Genomic DNA, 20,674 nt, shown 5'->3' on the forward strand with positions numbered 1-20,674 from the left:
TTTTTTTCTTGCCCTTCTGAAAACAAAAACCCACGCTCGCAGCCTGCGGGAAAATGATTGCTCACTTTGCACTTCACTCGCATCATGAGATAACTGACTACAAGTTCTGTGCTTTACACAGCACAGCGGAGCCAGATACCTTGCAGCGTGCCACATTGACAGTGAGCAAGGTTCTGGGTGCCTGCTGGAGCCTGGTTCCCCTCCCACAATGGCTTTGAGCCCTGTCCTCCATGCCACACACTGCTGTGCTGGCACACACTGCCCTTGCTCCAAAGAAGCCAGCGGTACCCTGGGTTGTGCTAGGCCATGTGTTCCATCAGGTCAAAGGAGGTGATCCCCCTCTTCTGCTCAGCACTGGTGAGGCCACACCTGGAGTGCTGGGTCCAGTTCTGGGGCTCCCAGTACACAAGAGACACGAACACACTGAAGAGTATGTCCAGTAAATGATGGAAGGGCTTTGTAGAGCAGAAGCTGTGCCTTGCATTCACTGCAGGAACAGCCCTGACACTCTTCTCCACTGCCGCTCCTTTCCCTGCAGTTTCCTGCAGCTCCAGTGCAGGTACTTCCATGGACTATAGCAGGAAATTCCTATCTGCGATGTTACTTCATATTTTAAACAAAACTCTGCTCCAGCTACCTGGCACACAGCTAAACGTGCCTGCGAGTCTTCTTTGGCAACTGTGTGTGTAAACAGTCCCAGTTGCTTAGCCACTGATGGGTGTGCTTTAAGCTGTCTCACTGCTTTCTCCCCATCTCCCAGTGCTTGCAAAATCCAGCTCCAGCATCCAGAGCTGCAGCCTGTGATGCTCACCTGCTGCAGGGAAAGCAGGCAGCAGGAAGGAGCACACCAGCCCTGTCCCATATTTGTTCCTCTGTGGCTCACTTTCCTTCTTCCTTGATCTGAGGTTTTTCCCTTGAAACCCATTGCAGGAGGCAGGTTCAGACACCTAATAGAGTGAAGCAACAGAGGAGCCCTTATTGAGCAGGACCACACAACAATGTCTATAATAACAAGGGTGTTGCCTTATGGCAGCATTACAACCATGTGCTCTCTCTGCATGGTGAACACAGAATGATTTAACACTGAGGTACACCGTGGGATATTCCCAGAGTTACTGCCTGGAGTGCTCTGAGCATCCAGGACAGGCACATACAACACTGAGCAGGAGCCTTATCCCACTGCAGCATGAAGCAGTGTGACAGCTGGGGTGACACCACTACAGGTGTCAGCCCACAACAAGAGGTTTAAAGCATGAAAGATGGGATGGAGCAAAGCAAAGCAGCATAACATGCTGTGCTGGCATTCCAAACCCAGACAAACGTCAGCACTTCTGCTAGGGAACAGAAAATATTGAGGTAGGAGGATGGTTCTCCCCTGAAAGAACTGTGTATGGGTGAAAATAGGGAACAGAGGAAAGGGATAACAGCAGAAGGAAAACAACTCATGTGAAACACCTGGGTACAAATAAAGAAAATAGCAACTACTCTCAGATGGAAGAGGCTGGGAAACAAGGCTGGAATAAGGAATATAGTTGCCCAACAAAATCCAGCGTATACACACACACACAGCTCTGTAGTGACAGGAAGGGTCAGTGGCTTTAAACTAAAAGAAGGGAGATTCAGATTGGATACAGGAGGACACTTGTCATGGTGAGGGCAGTGAGACCCTGGCACAGGTGGCCCAGAGGAGCTATGGATGCCCCATCCCTAGAGATGCTCAAGGTCAGGTTGGATGGGACCCTGGGCAACCTGATCTGGTGGGAGGTGCCCATGGTGATGGGGTTGGAACTGGGTGGTCTGTAAGGTTCCTTCCAACCCAAGCCATTATGGGATTCTATATAAACCCTGCAGATCAAGCTCCCCTTTACCCTGCTTGGGTTGCACTGCACCCTGCAACAAATGGCATCTGCCACCAAACCAGCAGGGACAGACGCTTCAGACACACCTGTACAGACGCAATGGGGCTTGCACAAGTGAGAGGACAACTAAGGATACCTCTAAAACTGCTGAACAGCGCAAGATCCAACACAGAAACTGCAGATAAAGCCCACAGGCAGCAGCGCTGGATCCAGGAGCTCACAGCCGAGCTCCACCTGCCAGACCCAAACCAGGTGACACAGACCAGGCGTGCTGCCGCTTGCTGCCGCCAGCAGATTGCAGCCTGTGCTTGCTTTGCTCAGGAATTTCCACATCCATTCAACCCTACCCGCACCCTGAATAGGTATTCGGAGTAAGTATAGTTCCATCCCCATCCCTGGATTTGGGATGCTACAGCTGGCAGTACTGGGAGTTTCCTCTCCCAGCAGCTCCGTGAGAGGACTCTGCCATTGGCAGCCACTAAAGATCACGCTCTACCCTTGAGCAGGACCCTTCATTTCTATGTACCAAGCAGCTCAGCAGTTCACTGCTTTTCATGGTATCAGCCAGGTTGGAAAAGCCCTTCAGGATCACCCCGTCCAACCACCAACCAGATCAACCAGTCCAACCCCTGACCACATTGCTTAGTGCCATGTCCACACCTTCCCAAGCAGCTGACCCGTAACACACAGTGACAAGCATCAGAGAGCAAGCACCCGGAAGGCAGCTTCTCTCTGCCTCCAGAGAGCTTGTGCAAGAACTAAATACCACAAAAACCAAAGGTGAACCAGATTCAAAATGCACTTGGGGGGCATTCCTCCCTGCATACAGTACTCTCAGTTCTGCTGAACTACAGCAACATATAAGATCACTGCTCAAAAGACCGTGGTATGCATAATAAGGGCCAGGTCAGATGCATATCATGAATACCACTACTACAGACTCCTTTTAAAAGTGTAGTAACTTTCACTGTACTCACGCACTCATTTTCTTAGTGCTACTATTACCTCTGTTGCCTTCCTTCTTCTCCACACCCCAGAGCTCCCACGGCCCAGCCTCACTGCAGAGCCGCATTCACATGGTCTGTCAGGCAGGAGAGGCGGGCTCAGCCCACAGCTGTTATCTTCACGATAGGGCTGGTATGAAGTGAGCCAGGTGGATCAGGAAGGAAGTGGTTGCACATATCTATGTATCTGTACACAAGGAAGCAGGTGCCAATCTCATGATGGAGAGGGACTTCACAGAAGTCTGCACAGGACCGGGCTGGGGACATACCAAAGGGACTGACCAATATTCAGAACGAGCAGCTCCACAGTGGTTTCCCTGGAGATTGCTGTAACTTGGTGCAGAAGACTTTCCAAAGGCTAACATTAGATACTTTCATACCATTTAATCCAGTTAGTCCCTGTATAAGCAAGAATAATGTCTGTGCTGATGAGGCCATGTGTGGAGTGCCAAGTCCAGTTTTGGGGCCCCAGTACAGGACAGACACAGCAGAGAGAGTCCAGCAAAGGGCCATGAAGATGCTGCAGGGCCTGGAGCCCTGCACCTGTGAGGAGAGAGCTGGGCCTGCTCAGCATGAAGAAGAGGGGACTCAGTCTACATAAACACCAGAAGGGAAGATGTTCGGACAGAGCCAGCTCCTATTCAGTGGTGCCCAGTGCCAGGACAACAGGCCATGGGTACAAGCTGGAGCACAGGGGCTCCCTCTGAGCACCAGGCAGCACTGCTGTGCAGTGCCGAAGCACCACAGGCCCTGAGGTCTCCTTGGGGCCTGGGCCCTGCTATCTTGGGGTTCTGTGGAAGTATAAAATCCTAAAGGCTGCTTTCATCACATGCTCAGTTCTGCTGCTGCCCTGTAACTTCTCACCATGCAAGAAGTGAACCTGAGACAGATTCTTAAAGTACTGGATACGAGCAACACTGAAAATCCCCCTGCTCCTCACAGGCCATCTCACTGTCGGTCCAACCTAATCTCGCTTTCCTTTGTTTTCATCCTAAATGTGCCCATACGTACATTCAATGTAGTGTTTCCATTTTCACTCAGGTCACGGGTAGCATTTTACGGACAATTAAAAAGTAGTTCAGAAAACACTTCTCTGAAGACTGAGATTCAGGCTTCTGGTTCCCAGCGGTGCTTTAGGACTCCTTCAGACCCATACAGGGTAACAGAGCCGTCTCACCACACAGCGGGCCCATCTGTCACTGCGCTGCACTCCCCGGCAACCCCAAACTTCAGCACAACAAGAGGACAGAGCAGAGATTCCCCGCACCCAGAGCTGCACAGCAGCCAGCTCTGACAAAGGCAGTCCTCGGGCACAAACAAGGGTCTCACATTTCATCCAACACAAGGCAGTACGTAGCCAAGGCCTTTTCTGATATTTACTGCCATCATTTGCTGCTGCTAAAAATAAAAACAAATCGGCGTTCAGGAAGGGGAAGATCCCTGCCCTTGTGCAGCTCTATCTGCTAACAGAACTCAGGCGGTCTTCTATCAGCAATTAGAGGAACACACGAACCGATGGTAACACAATCCTTAATCTGCTTCCATTTAAACATTAACCAGTAACAATGATAACCCCTATTTCATTTGCACCGGGAGATTAACTCGAGCCTGTCCCCAGGGGGAAGCCCCACGACAAGCAGAATGTTTCTGCATGTCATTTACATCATCTGCCTGTCAGAGGAGGGACACTAAAAGCCGCTCTCAGCTTTCACTAAATCCACTCACCTGGTTTGCTTTAGTTGGTAACTTTCTTTTAAGCAGAGCAGCAGTGCTCACTCCTGGCACGTTACTCACTGGATACAGGAAGTTCACATGCATCAGATGCAAAACAGACCCACTTATCTCGAGATAGCAGCACCGATTAAGGGCACAAGCTGAAGTCACAGGCTTCAATTAAAAACCTACTGAAGCCGTCTCCCTGTCATAGAATGGCCTGGGTTGAAAAGGACCTCAAAGATCATCTAGTTTCAACTCTTCACATCTCTCTTTTATCATCTCCAACAAACCAAGTGCAGGCTCCTGGGCAAGGTGCAGAGCACACAAAATCTGAACTCACTTCAACAAAGCAGGATTTGTTCCTTCCGTGTGGCTGCTTCTACAGAGCAGATGCTGAAAGCAGAGCCTTGCCAAAGAGATGCTGCAGGCAACTGCACAAGTTGCTTCTAAATCCATAACCGCATTCATTCCAAGGGTAATTGGTAATCTCTTCCCCCCCAAAAGAAACCCATTGGTTTGGTTACAGCTTCAGGGATCAGCGCAAGTTTCATTCACAGAGAAAAGAATATGGGATGAGATCCAACTCTTTTCCCCCACAGTGCGCTGGAAAGTAAGCACTACATACAGAAACACACACACACAGTACACAGAAATTGAACCTTCAGCAAGGTCTGACGGCGTAGAAAAGGAAAACAAGCATATCAGGAAGAAGATTTCTGTTAGTCGTTAGTACATACGTACAAGGGAAGTTTGCATTCCGAATCTGTACAGAAACTGAAGCTAACAAGTCTCAGTTCCTGAAACTTCAAACATTCGGTTTAAGGTAGATACGAAAGTAAGCACTGTGAACAGAAAGTGTCTTCTCACAATAGCCCATTTTCCCATTCCCCTGCCTTTCAAGGAGCGAGCGTGTGTAATTATTGATTTCAGTCTTTAAATACATACAGCTGTAAGTAGCTTATCTGGCAACCTTACACAACCTTCCTGCTCCCCAGCATCTATCGGAAGGCTTTCTCTCCTTTTTGTGTTTATTGCAAAGCAGATCAAGTGCTCTTCAGTGCTTTTCAAGAGTCCTTTTCAGAAACTGCCCAAGCTCAAACCATTCCCCTTACTTTCACAGCGATGAACTGCAGACAATTAACGCAGAGTGCCTCCCTGAAGATGCTGGGTGCATCGTTAGCTACCAGGAACCTCACTGAGTGAGATGGCTTAGAAGAGCTTTGCTAATTAGTTTTTTAAACGACTGACGTAGAGCGTATAAGAATGGGAGACTAGTGCAATATGCAGCATCGATTGTTTATTCAATAAATACTTAACCCAATTATTGCCAGCCAAGGCAAACAGTGCAGAAACTGTCACTTAAAGATACACAAAAGTTTAACCTTTCTCCGTATAAAGTCAGTTGCTATTATATTCAGCTATTTCAAAGATATTTTTCCCCTTCGAAATCGACATTACCTTTATAAAAATATAAAAACATAGCATTTGGGGTTAACATGTTTTCACAAGTCTAACCTTTACACATACACAGGAACATGACATTTCTGTATTAAGAACTTATTAAGAATAAAAATGAATGCTACGGTAGAGACATTTTCTGCACTATCTTATTATAGTTCTTAAATATATCGTTCTTGGTCCTGGGTACACACTTAGAATGAAACAACTTGCATCTCACGTGTATCCTGAGGTCAGCTGTGTACAAAGGAAAGCCAATTTCATATGCAGATTTGCAGACTGCTTGTTCAAAATTTGAGGTTACTCTTATACAAAGTCAGTGAGATTTGGGAAGAAAGTGGAAAAGAAACCCTCTCATCAATGTCTTGAGAAACAAGTTAGTGTCGCATTTGGGAAATAGCTCCAAAAATATAAACTATCACAGCAAAATGCTCTATCGCCCCACTAAAATCTCAACGTGCATTCGGCAGATTTTAAACTTCTAAACTGCTCTAAGAAAGCGTGTGGATATCCCTGTGAGAAGTCACCCTCAGCTTCTCACCTCCAGGTCCCAACCCACAGCACAGCTCCTGTGGAGAGAACCCCGCTGAAGCCCACTGGGTCAGGCAGCTTTGGGGCTGCCTAAGAGGTGAGGACATGGGGTCCAATCCCCCTCAGCCTGTGGGTGTGCAGCTGAGAGCTCCGCTTTGAACACAGCAGTTATTCTCTATAGCACCAACAATCTCTCAGATACCAGCATCAGGTGAATACAGACAACACAGAATAGGATTGTTTCTTCCTGAATCAGCACAAGTGTTACAAGGCACTGCTTGGTATAGGAGGTCATAAATAAGAGCAAAACAAGACAGTTCCCAAGTTCTGTGACACTGAGGTTCGTAATCATGTCACATTTCAACTTGTCACATACCATGCTTAGTAAAACAGATGGCCTGTGGGATTAACCAAAACATCTTCTTGCTGTTCTACACACGCTTACAGTTTCCCTCTCCATACCAAAAAAAACGACCAACCCCACATAATAGATCGATGTGAAACATTAGAAAGCCTGGGTTGTTAAATTAAGAAAGTACTTTCTATTTTCCAGTCTTCCACAGAAGTCTAACCTAGACATAACTCAAGTATAAGAAACTGGAAAACAATCTGGTAACATTTCCAACAGTCTATCCCTGCAGAGGAGTGAAAAATCTATTGTCTAGAGAACTCATAGATCGAGGCACATCACTATTGAAGATATTCAGGCATATTTCATGGCTAGAACAGGAATTTTTCCGGGAACCTCACTACAAGCTTCCCCCAAAAGCAGCTCCATACGGTTTGAAACACAAACGTTTGGTCTTTAATCACTACTGTCTTCATCGTCATCATCATCAGACGCATCATTTAAAGAACACTTAGGCGACTGGCTGTAGGAGTCTGATCTCGTGGACTGACAAGCAGTCATCTCCCCAGTAGAAAGAAGCTCATAGCAGAAGTCGCAAATCCGCACGGGCTTGGAAGACTGGCTGGGGAGAAGGAATCTCTTCTCAGAGCAAGGGCCGCAGACGACAAAGCCGCACTTGCGACAGTGGTGACGGCGGTTGACGGGGGTAAATTTTGCTTTCTGACAGCGCATGCAGACAGTGGCTTCCGAGTCTGGCACCCAGACGGCCGCATGCTCATTGCTAGGAGTCTTCCCACTCTTGGAAAGCAAATCAGAAACGCACTTATTTATATGGTTCATCCATTCAGACTTCTCCGTAGCTGTGGCGGCATAAACTGCAAAAGACTTAGTAGGCGTCTTGATGAGCCAGCCGTTCCGCAAGTCTCCCTCATCCTGGATGGAATCAATGGTGACGTTTTCCAACGGGATTATGTGCTGTTTATTGTATTTCTTCTTCTGGATGACAATATTACCATAGACAAGAATGTCATTGAACAGGAAGAACTGCCTCGCCTTGGGTTTCTTCCTACACAGCTTCGTTAATACTCCCTCTCCGATGAGAACGCGACCAGGGATAGTCAAAGGCTGACCAGCTGCTCCAAAGCAGTTTTCCACTATGCTTATTCTTCTAGTATTTGCCTCGCTGTTTGCCAAGCGATCCACCATCTTTCACAAGTATCCTAAAAGTAGGAAAAAGAAGCAAGTTTGGAATTAGAACAGAACCGATTCAACAGCAGACTTCCAGAAGGAAGGCACCAACCCCACATTGCTCAAAATATCCAACGGAACCTGCTGGCTCAGAAGTGCCAACTTGGACTAGATTTCAGTAAGTATTAACTCCTGACAATTTTTAGCAACTGATTAGTCCTTTTTAGAAGCAGAAATGTTCCATTCAGCTGAGAGCTGCTATCTTTATTACACAGACAGCTTCCTGAGAGCTTCAGGCAACAGGCTAGGAGGCTTCCCCTCTAGTAATGTTCTTACATACATCTTGACTTGAACACATCTACGTCCATCCCAATGACATAACGCCCACAGGCAGCCCGCCACAGAGGGCAGGTCACACAGCTCCTCACTGCTCCTGAAAAACACTGAGTGACTTGCACTGGCTGAAAGTTTAGGCAGGAAGACACTTTGCTTGTCAGGAAGTGCTGATAAAATAAGAACAGAATAGTATGTTCCAATTATGGATTAAATCATCCCTTTTTTCTTCCCCTAACAGGGAATAAGATCTTCTCATGTAAGGGCAAGACATTACAGTACCCAGAGGTTAGCTGAAAATAAGTTCCTGCAGCGATTCACACCTCTGCAACCAGCTCTTTAACGTGACTTTAACTCAGAGCTTCCAATGCAGAGGTCAAAAAAGGATCCTCTAAATTCACTTATTCGTTCTTTCAGATTTACACTGCCTGCTTCTGGTGTGGGATCAGCCTTTAAATGAAATGAAGCAGGACTGGAACAAGGCCTCGATGCTGCTCAGCCAAGCACAAACACTGAGCACACTGATCTTCTTCCCTCAAACTGAGGTACTTCCCCACAGAACAGCAAGAGAACTCCTGTACAGGAATTCATTTGCAGAGGTCTCTCTTATCAGGCCTCACCCAAACAAATATGCTCCATTATTCAGATTCCACAAACCCACAGCTAAATGTGATTAAAAAGCAACTTCTAAGCAACTGCTTTGAGAGCTGTACTACCCCTACAAACAATTCCAGTGAACATACTAAAGTAATTTAGACAAGCAGACTTACTCAAATACAACTAAGCCAATCATTTTAAAACTATGGACACTATATTCAACTATATCCACTGTATTTGTTCAAGAGGTGTCTGGATCAGGAGCTACAAGATATGGCTTAGTGGTAGTAATGGTGATAGGAGGATGGTTGGACTAGATGATCTTGTAGGTCCTTTCCAACCCTGTGATTCCATGACTTCCCTAGCAGCATGCTTAAGTCAGCCTTGCCGCAGATGATAAATTTCTTTCTGGCCTTCAACCAGAATAATCACCGCTATCTTTACTAAGTTTTCCGAGTGCTGAAATGCTTGTTGCTTATCTCTGAACAGAAGACAGGGAGTCCGAATGGAAGGAAAAAAAAAACAAACCAAGCAACCCCGCTTGCTATCTATCTCCTTCCCCAGCCAGATGTTCCAAACTGGTTTTTCCTGTTCCTGTTCTTGCCAAGGTCCCCAAAGCTTTACCCATCACTCTCTTAAAGAGAGATGCTCAAGAAGGACACTACTGAATCCCTACATCCCACAGCACCAAACTTAACAGATGGAGCCCCACCCTCTTCACGCGGCGATGCTCATTTATGGTGAGGAGATGCTCCGCCAGGGCCAGGCACAGAGAGCAGGCTGGCTTCAACCCACGAGCAAACATGAGTATTACAGTAAACACCAAGAGATTTTCCTTCCCCCGCCCAGAGAATAGCAACAGATTCAAGTTACATCAACATGACTCATTCTATTGTGTTTCTTGTTTTGATGACATTATTATTCAGGCATACCCCACATACACCTTCCAACAGAACCTCAGTTCTTTGAAGCACTCCAAGTCCCACCGCAAACACAAGCACGCTTGGGTGTGCACACACAACCTACATTTACCTGCTTTCTTCAGCGTTAACATCTAGACACACTGTTATCACTTCTTAAATTTCTACAGCCACCTACCACCACCTGCACTGGCAAAGAACCTTAAATGAGGTTTTAGGCAAGCAACCAGTTTCACCTCTACTACACCACACTACTGGGAAGAAATGCTGCTGATGGCTCCAGCTGCCAGCCCCCTCTCTACCAAGGAGAAAGCACCAAGGAGGGAGTGCAGATGTTGGTACACAAGGCTTCCCAGTTTGTTTGTTGTTGCCCTAGGCTCAAAAAAATCAAATTCAAAGATCAAGGCTAGCAGTGAGGGCTAACAGCAATCACTGCTATCTCACAACACACAGGCAGCACGCAGCCCTCCAGAGCAACCTGGTGCCACATCCAAACCAAGGGTGGCCTTGGGCTGCCACAGCGAGGGGTCACTCATGGCATCACCCAGCAACTCATCCCCTGCAAGGAGAAGGAAACAGAGCAGCAGAGCAGGGGGACGCTGCACTTCTCTGCTAACCCCTACCAGCACACACTGCTCCTAAGCCTACGCTTCATATCACCGATGTGTAAATCACAACAAGCCGAGTGATTCTGCTAGTTCACAAGAGATTAAAAAAAACAAGTGAAACAAAAAACTACCCACAACCATACAAGTCACTGCAGCAAGCTCTTGGTGTGAGATGACAGCAACCCGCAAGCTGCGCTCCTGCTCCTGCTGCCAGCAAAGAGCTAACTCGGCCCAAGGTCACTGCGTGAGCTTTCAAAATACAAGTCCCTGCAAGGAGAAAACAGGGGGAGAAGAGGCTAAAGGTTTTAATTAAATGATCTCTAGGGCAACCTAAGAGAAAACAGCTCTAACAGGGAATGTTTAAGCATCATCATGGCTTAAAACTGAGTCACGTGGCTCCAAAACTTGGGCAAGGCTGTACTTCCAGCTGGTTGTTAATGCAAACTGGACTCCGGGCAAGAATTTTGGGCAAGATAAGGACCATCAGGACAGACAAAAAGATAATAAAAAAGGAATAGCATCTCTTCCGCATTGAAGCTTATGCCTATAATACCCAACAAATCCTTGCCCAGCAGTCTCAGCTAAGGTCATAAAAGCCTGAAGAAAGAGAATAATGATTAGAAATAACAAAGACTAGGAATAGAAAAAGGTGCTATCTCTAAGTCGCAGGAGCTGACATTAAAAGATGTACCCCCTCTTCTTCCCACAGGCACACAGACCTCGGAGATGTGAAGCCAGAAGACACCGCGGACTTTTTACTCTCCTGGCAAGCAAAACAATGGAACCTTTGACCCCAAGAAATCACAGTTCAAACCTATGTAAACATTATCCTTTACCAGCCTTTTACAATGACCGTCTGCTCTTAGAGCACGTTCAGATACGCTGCAGAAGATAACAGATCATCCACTGGAGCTGGGTGGCAACACGTCCTACACTTTCTCCTGAGGTTTGCACTGTTGGCCACTCTGAGAAGCAGATACTGGATTACTGCCCTCGAGATGCAGAGTTTCAAGATCTGATCAAACAAAACAATCCCCAAGTGACGGCAAATTGCTGGAAATATGCCCCACATCTTCCCCAAGCAAACAGGGAATGAGAAATAACCACGGGCTTCAAAATGGCAGACTAGACAAATCTGCTTAAGGAGAGCGGTATTGTTTTACACGTAATATCAGTCTGTAGATGCTATGAAATCAAGACTCTCAAGCATCGTTGTTAAGACTTCCATCATGTTTGTCTCACTTCCCACTTTTGGCATCCACACTCTCACAATTGTAGAATGGCCTGGGTTGAAAAGGACCACAATGATCATGTAGTTTCAACCCCCTGCTATGTGCAGGGTCACCAACCACCAGACCAGGCATCCAACCACATCCAGCCTGGCCTCGAATGCCCCCAGGGATGGGGCATCCACAACCTCCTTGGGCAACCTGTTCCAGTGCGTCACCACCCTCTGGGTGAAAAACTTCCTCCTAATATCCAACCTAACACCACCAGCCCTGCTCCCATAAGAAATTTCACCTATCTACAACGAAACACACTCAGGAAGTCAGAAACTTCAGCAAATACACGGCACTCCAGGCCACTAGACTGATAATATCCTTGAAGTGGCTGCGTATGAAACCAGTCACTTGGCACACAAGTGTTTCTTTTTGCTGCAGCATCCTGATGATTAAGCCAATCTTTCCACACGGAATACTTCTAGAGATGTTACTTAAAAGAGAAGAATGCTCATGCTATGTCTCAGTGCTGCGGGTTGCACACAGCTCAGCACAGCCTCGTTTCCTTACCCTGCTCAGTGCACAGCACTTCCATAGGCATGTATGAGAAGGACACAACCCCAACTCTGGCTCCTCCAGCAAAACACCAGCACAGCTCCATTACTTTCTGACCTAGGCAAGAACCAGCCTCATTCAATGCACAGCCCCCCGCTAAGGAGTGTTAATCAATAAGCACCTGATTTTTAACATTATTGTGCTTCAGCATTCCTTGAAGGGAAGAAAATGATTACTGGCCTTGCCTTAGTTGCCTGCTCATCTATCATCTTCATCACAATGAGCAATTAAGTTGCTAACAATTATGTTTAACACATTACATTTACATAGACCAGGCAGACTGGATTCTTTAGGGTCACGGTATCAGGAAGCAGGCAGCTCATTCATTGCTACATGCAATTACTATTCAGGTGACAGCTGTATAGGAAAGAAAAAAAAGTGTATCTGAACTACTAGAAAGCACACAAGGGCTCAAAACCAACCGCACTAAAGGTCCATCTTGTCCTAAAGCAGCAACAGAGCTTGGATGTTTCCAAGTCAGACTCAATAACACAAGTCCCAATAAATACATTTCAGTAAGCACAGTATCTGGCCACACCACCCAAACGGGTGAAACGGGACCAGCACAAGCCTGACTGTAACCGAGGTGATGCCACTGGGAAGCAACTGAGAACTGAAAAATAGAGAAGAAACAGAGCAGCTTTTCAAGACAAAGGAGAATCAAACAATTAAAGGTTTCATCAAGTCAAGTCTGACCCCACAACTCAAAGGCTTCGGGCAGTACCAATTTCAAGCAGAACTCCATCCTGCCTTATTACAATTAAATACACAAGCTGAACGCACATGAAAGGTACAGAAGCTCCGTAAGGCCTGTCCAAACTCAAAGCAACTGTAAACCCAAGACAGACGAGGACCATCTGCAAAGCAGACACCTAATCGGCATTAAGTGAGTGATTTGTAAGGAAACTCCTCTCTGGGATCAGAGGAAGAGCTCACCCCTCCCCGAGGACAGCCCATCAGGTGCAGTCACTTAGCATACATTCCTGTTACATATGCATTTCAGTAACAGGCTTCAAGTAATGGCTGTACTCCATATTTTCAGGTCACACGTCTTCAGCTTTCCTCCCGCACTTTGTGCAAGGAGGACACGCTAATTTGACTTACTGAGGAATAAACATGAACACAGAGGATTAAGTTACCCAAAACCCTCATACAACCCTGTGATTAAAGGCTCCGACACAGTAATTCTCTGCCTTTTTGTGGACCAACTCGGCTATGAAGGCACATCAGTACTGCAACAGTACTTTAATCTCTATTAGCATTACATGTAGTGTTCTTAAGTGCAACACTTGACCTTTTGCACTACTGCCAAACAAAACGGCGTGAATTTTTCATGTGTGATCTCTAATGCTTTGAAAACAGTTCCATTGGGGAAAACTGCTGAACCAAACACAAGCACAGCAGATAGTCCACATTTCTGAAGCAGGTCAGGAGATAAATCAGTACAAGTCTTGGATCTCACCAATTCCACCTCCTACACAGCCTCCGTCAGCGCATACAAAAAGGGACGATGCCATCACTTGTCCCAAATGCTTCACCAAGTCATCTCTGCTGGCAACACGAGGCATGCTGTGCGCTCAGCTCTGAGAGCTGCAGCCAGAAGCCAGGTGTTCACGAACAAACCAGCACTGCCTGTCGTGAGCCATGAAGGGACAACAAGGGCTGGATGAAAGATGAGACAGGACAAGTCTACTTATAAAGCAGTGCAACCTCCTAACAAGCAGTTCTCTGGTTACTCTGCTTGCAATGTATTCCTTTAGGCGCTTCACAAACTGCCTTACTATCGGTACTGTAAGCAGCTGGTACGGATGGAGAGGATAACTGCTGATACCCAAAGGATGTTAAGAACAGCAATGACAAAAGGAGACATCATCAAATGGAGGTGTTCAAGGCCAGGTTGGATGGAGCCCTGGGCAGCCTGGTCTGGTATTAAGTGTGGAGGTTGGAGATTCATAATCCTTGAGGTCCCTTCCAACCTGGGCCATTCTGTGATTCTATGACCACAACACTGCAGAAAAGCATGAAGCAACAAATTCAAGGCGGACACAACAGCAGAAATGAGGCAATGAGACCCTCTGCAGTTCTCCAGCACAATCCTTACCCAGAATCTCTTCCGACCTTCAGAGGAAGCAGGACAGAAAGACAAATGCTCCTGCAAATAGCTGTCCCAAGTCTCACTTTTTCAGGGCACAGGCCATGGCAGCTCCTATTTTAATGACCTAACATCTTGCAGCTTAAGAATTCTTTCAGTATGCTAGAGGGAATTTTGGAATACCCTAACTTAGGAGGAAGAACTGTCATTTCCTTTTCATTCACTGGTTGGGTAAGAATAGCTCATGGAATGTAAATGTTTTTAAATGAAGACAAACAAAAGCTTTATTGTCAAACCTGCAAGACAAGCCCATTACCTTTAACATCTCCCAGAGCCAGATAAAAATGCCTAGAAAGGCCTTTTACATTTCCACCACAGAGACTGTTTCTAGGAGGATCTTTCAAACTATGTGACCTTACATTCCCCAGCCCACTCCCAAGTGGGTTTGGATACAGAAGCTATCTTTAGCAGGAGACTCTCCCCACCTGCTTTGCCCGGTAGCACGCAGGCCAGCACAGTGAGAGCGGAGAGATGCTTTTTTGCTGCCCCAGCTGCTCTGCCAGCTCCCATTTTCACAGTTTCAATGCAAACGAATCATAGGGGAGACCTGAGGAAAAAGGATGAGGCAAAGGGAAGCAGGCTTCAACCCATCGAAAAAAAAACCAACATGCAGAAACTCAGGAGTGCTGACTCCCAAAGGTGTTCTCACTGCTTTGTCCCTTTAAGTCACAATAGCTTGCCCAACACTACTCCCAGGGGCTGTTTATCAGCATATTTTGGTCTCAAAAATCAGAGTTGCAGCACTGCTGCTCTATGAAACCAAGCAAGGTTCCTGGTAAGGGGACACAGAGCCTCACTGGGGAAAGCAGTGAGGCCCAGGTGGGCAGGGGCTGTGCAGGATATGTGCAAGGAGCAGGGCACAGGGCCTGCCCCAGCAGCACGGGCACACTGGGCTCCCAGAGCTACACACCTTCATGCTGGGAGAAGGCACAGAAGCCTAGGAGCCACGTTCCTGTCAGAGATCCTGCATCATAATGGAATCAGCTGCTTATTGCCACTGTCAGGCTGCTATCTGTACCAAACTTCAGTAGCTAACAGTGCTTTTGTCTCCTGGCAGAACAGATGCCTAGCTCGGAGCAGGAAAGGGAACAGCTCCCCAAGCCCCATCCCTCCCTGTTTTTCCTTGCTCGCAATCCCTGGTGCTCTGGAACACACCAGGATACCATTTCAAAACTAAGACATTTACACAGATTTGGGCCCCAAAAGCTCAAGTTCCCTGAAGGAACAGCACAGATGGCCAGCCATGTTTTACCTTTATGTGGTCAGCCAGCAGCATGCCACGCACAAGTGCTGCTGTGCTCAGATGGGCACGGGATGAGGGCTGTGACAGAAGTGAACAGAAAGCACCTGACCAACAACTCCAGCACAAGCCGATGTTGTACCAGCACAACACGGGGACAGGAATTCACAGCACACCTTTCAAAAGGGGAGATAAATCATTTAAATGAGCATTGTGAAAAGGTGCGGGGGAAGAGGAGCAGTATCATGAGCACAAAGCATAACCCACCACCCAGTTACAGCAGCTTGAAGTGTCGCCAAACCCACTCCACAAGCTTCTCTTCAAAATCACATTGGTTCAGTGGTTAAGCATCAATCACTGCCTTTGGAGGGACACGTGGAGGCACTTCCACACGTCACACGTCAATGTTATACACTATATAGAAGTGCTTACTTAAGAAAAAAGTTACCACACACTTCAGGCCATAAACCAGTTCCAGGGAGGCAGGCTGCCTCTCAGTCGAAGCAGAACAGAGGATTCAGTCCTCTCACATAAGCAGTGTCTGCTAGCATGCTCCTTACAGCATCGCCAATGAGTACAACTAACTGCCAGCATTCTGATTACTTCCACCACCATCACGAGACAAGTTGCTCCATCTTAACAGTGGTCCAGTAAGGGCTGGACTACACAGAACTGATTACAGCATGACCACCCATACAAAGAATTAGTGAGAGTGAGAATGAGGAACGAGTCATTAGCTGCTAACAACTAACTACAACAAAAGGACTCGCTTTTAACCAGCCCGGCTTTGAAGCACAGCAAAATTTCCCCCTGCAGCCCCACAACTCACAGGTACCGAAGTACATAATCACATCATCACTATTTTGCTGTTTGAGTTGTTGTTTCTTTATTTTTTAAATTATATAAAACATTATTTTCACGTGCATGTATCCTTTGAAGAATTCAGATGCCTCATTCAGAAAATAAAGAGGTTTCTTTAATCGGCTTGGTAATAGTGGATCCAGGCCAAATAGCAGCATAGCCTCCTGCCACCCTGACTTCCTGCTGCTCTTGAACCCCAGATAAGTTTGGAGATCTCTGCTGTGGGAGACATACCAAACGCTATGCTGTTAGAATTACTATCAGTAGACCCGGTAGCAGGCACATAAGTCAGACGCAGCACTTTTTCAATATTAAAGTGGGGAAAGCAGAGCAGCTAGAATCCAACAGCAGAAGCAAGGGGCTCAGAGGCAGCTGGAACGCAGCGCGGTGCTCAGAGCCAAGCACACATCCTGTCACACCTTGCTTCAGGACACCCAAGGGCTGGAATCGTACAGCTCTCTCCTCTGCCCCTAGCAATAATTAAATTACATTTCTCCCACAACGTTTGAAATACACAAGCCACGCGTTGCATTGCTCTTACATAATCAAACGATGGTCAAAGGAAAAAGGAGAGGGGAAAAAAAGTCAGTTCCTGAAAGAATCCCTTAATCATAACAACTTCACTACGAGGCCTTCTTGGGAAACACACTCACCAGCCTCTGACAGCTTGTCGAATGCACTTGATGCACTTCCGAGTTCTGTGGAAAGCACGCAGTGTGCCGGAGCACCCAGCACGATGCCATCCCTTAGTACAGGAGGGGCAGGCAGCCCACTGCCCTGCTGAGCACCGGGACCCATCGCATCACAACCCCGCAGAGCTCACTGCTTGCACGGTGTCACGTTATGTGCAGGGACAGGACTGGGGCAAGCGTTACCGGATTTGAAACCCTGAAAATTCAACTGTTTGCCACTTCTTTTCCACTTAGACAAAAAGCCTAAATGCTCCTATGTTGAATATGCAATATTCTGAACACTGCTTTACTGTAAAATACCAACATGCAAAGGGGGGTAAAAAAAACCAAAACAAACACCACCACTTGAAAATAGATTTCAAAATCCTTAAATTATTCATTGTTGCAACAGAAGCAGGCAGAAAGTATCATTACACCCATGGTAGCAACATTCCTACCGATTTATGTAACATCGAGGAGCCAAAGCAAACACGTTAGTGCATTTTTGACTATGTAAAATAGCAGGCTGAAAAAACATCATGAAAAATAGTGCTCTGTTCGGTAACACTTGCACACAATGATACTTCCTTTTGGAAAAGGAGAATCCAGCAGCTCTCAGTCAAACAACTCCTCATGCATGCAGACCCATTCACTGCAACAGCACTACTGACGTGGGTAGGAATTTGCAGGACTCTACATGCTAACACAGTTGTCATCAGGGCTTATAGTTTATGCCAACGCCAAGATAATGGCTTGGTGTAAGCATGTTCTACCACACCCACCTACAGAGCAGCTTTAATTCCCCTCTCAAACGTAATAAGTCCTCCGCTAAATCATGAACACAAAGTCGTTCTACAACAGCAAACCCTGTATTTCATAGAATAGACTGGGTTGAAAAGGACAGAGATCATATAGTTTCAACCCCCCTGCTATGTGCAGGGTCACCAACCACCAGGCCAGGCTGCCCAGAGCCACAGAGTACTTGCTGCACAAAGTATTAAACACTTGATTCTACTTCAGAAGTCTGTTCCTACACTTCTTTAATTGCTTTCTGCACAATCCCCAGATCAGCAGACTTCCATCAAACTACTGAATTAATCCCTGTGAGCTGTAACACACATACACAAGCACCATCCGTCATTAAAAAGCCACATAAAGCTAATGGAAAGGTAAGCCTGAATATTAACAGAGCCTGGAATAAGTCACAAGCACACCTTTAGCACTCAGGCAGTAAGAACAAGCTTTAATTTCTTAACGCAGAAATTAAAAGCAAGCCAACAACTTCCTTGCCTACTGACATCTGAGGAACTCTCCCACAGTTAACATCCAAGTCTCCTTATTTGACAGCACCTGATAAGTGGTCTTCAGATATGAATAGATAATTGCTGCACGTAATGCAAACTTGTTGTCTTTTTTATTGAATGACTTGAACTGATAGATGATGATCTCTGAAGTCCCATCCAACCAACGCCTTTCTACGAGCCTGTATTCAGCTACACAGGGATTTCTCACTGGATTAGTCAACGTTATTTACACAATAAAACTCAGAGGGGGAAAAAAAAGCTCCTTCTGTGCTGAAGAGCCCCGTCCTCCCCTCACGCTGATGGGCGCAGTCCGTAGGGTCTCTGCATTGAAAACATTAAGCCTTTAAACGCTTCCCTAATTTCAGAGAGCCTCCACCAATCCAAACCACACCACAGAACCGAAAGCCTAGCGCTGAAGTTCTCCTTATTCCGGGAGAGAAAGAGGAATCGGCAATCTCAGCTCTGAAATCCTCCCCGGCTGCAAGGTTTGCTTTCAGGCCCGCCCAGCCGCCGGCCCGGCCTCAACCCGTGCCGGCACAGCCCGCCCCGGAGCTCGGCGGTACCGAGCCAGCCGCGGGAACCCGGGCCGTCCCGAGGGCCGCTCCGCTTCACTGACAACCTGTGGCACCCAGAGACAGCCAGCGCACACCGCCCTGCCACCGCTCCACAGCCAGCTCCCCGCCGCGACACACGGCAGCGCTCCGCGGGAGGCGAGAGGAGCCGAGAGTGGCCGCCTGCCCGCGATCCGCTGCCGGGCAGCACACATCCATCGCAACGGCGCTCCCCTCGGAAACGCAGGTCCAACCGAAGCGCTGACAGACGCACCTCCGCAATTCCACCTCCTTCCTGCTGCTGCTTTTTTAACTATTTCTTCATTTGGGGCCCAACTCACGCACCCCCGGGACCCGCGAGCACCGGGGAACCCCGATGGAGGGCTCCACACACTTATGTAACGCCCGAGGCTGGCAGCTGCAGGGCTTTTTCCCCCCGTGTTAAATCCCAACTCCTTTCGGACGGGACAAACAAGCGGCCGCCGCCGCCCCTTCGCTTCCCGTCAGCCGTCCGCTCCCCCCGCAGCGCCCTCCCGCCGAGGAGCGGCAGCTCCCGGCCCCGCTCCGCGCCTCCGCCCGCGGGGCAGCTCCCCGGCGGCCCGCCCGCAGCCCCCCGGCTCCCAACATGGCCGCGGCGGAGCGGCCAGAGCCCCAGCGGGGAAACGCTCCGTCAGGAAAGTTTCTCTCTCTGCCTCCCCGCCCCGCTCCGACGGCGGAACCCCGAGCGGGAAGCCACCAGTTTCGCGCTGCCCTCACCGCGCTGCTCAGCCGGCCCCGCCCGACACTCCGCGCTCCAACTGCCGCCCCGACCCCGCCGCGCTCTCCCCGCTCGGCCGCGGTCATGCACCCGCCGGGGCCGGGCTCCGGGACACCGCCCGCGCGGGGCGGGGCCGCCGCCATCTTGGGCGGAGCCAGGCGGGCGGGAAGCGCTGAGGGGGGGGCGGCAGCCCGTCGGTTGGGCGCTGCGGGAGCGCAGAGGGGGGTACTCGGGGCTCGGAAATATCAGCCCGCTTTGGGAACGTGTTCGAAATTGCCTTTCCATTCTTTGCGCACCATCCCGGGTCAGCTGTCTGTCGCTTCAAACACCGTTTCCTTGAAGTGAACGATAAGGATTGCCGTGTTCTTTTTTATCAATCTCTTATGTCAACATTTTGTAGCACGCAGAAGGCAGTCGCTGACTTGAGTTTGAATAGCTGCCAGTCAGTCAGCTTGGAAAAACGCGCCCCGGCCTGACAGTACAAACTGTACCAGAAACACCACAGAACTCATAAATACAGCGAGGCAGTAATAGCTCCTGCACAGGACCCGGGGCCTGCTGTGACACCGCTCCAGTGCAATGCCCGCTATGAAAACCAGCCTGAGGCTCTGCTCAAGGAAACTCTCACTTGCAGGAAACACTGCGGGTTTCACTTTCCCTATTTCACACTGCAGCCAAGTGTTGGGTAACCAGGCAGGGTGATAATTTTTCCCCATTTTCTAAGGGGGAAAAAAAAGAGC

At 48.0% G+C, this 20,674-nt stretch overlaps 1 protein-coding gene across 1 annotated transcript; it reads right to left on the reverse strand.

Moving 5' to 3' along the window:
* Positions 1-5,862: 5,862 nt before the first annotated feature.
* PLEKHF2 (pleckstrin homology and FYVE domain containing 2) lies at positions 5,863-20,069 on the reverse strand. Its single transcript, XM_072328935.1, has 2 exons — positions 19,934-20,069; positions 5,863-8,137 (listed from the first exon to the last, which is right to left on the reverse strand). Exon 2 carries the CDS (start codon positions 8,121-8,123, stop codon positions 7,374-7,376), a length of 750 nt encoding a protein of 249 aa, XP_072185036.1. The 5' UTR covers positions 8,124-8,137; positions 19,934-20,069; the 3' UTR covers positions 5,863-7,373.
* Between the last annotated feature and the right edge of the window lie 605 nt (positions 20,070-20,674).

This window comes from Excalfactoria chinensis, chromosome 2 (assembly GCF_039878825.1).
Source record: "Excalfactoria chinensis isolate bCotChi1 chromosome 2, bCotChi1.hap2, whole genome shotgun sequence".
NCBI classification, from domain to species: domain Eukaryota; kingdom Metazoa; phylum Chordata; class Aves; order Galliformes; family Phasianidae; genus Excalfactoria; species Excalfactoria chinensis.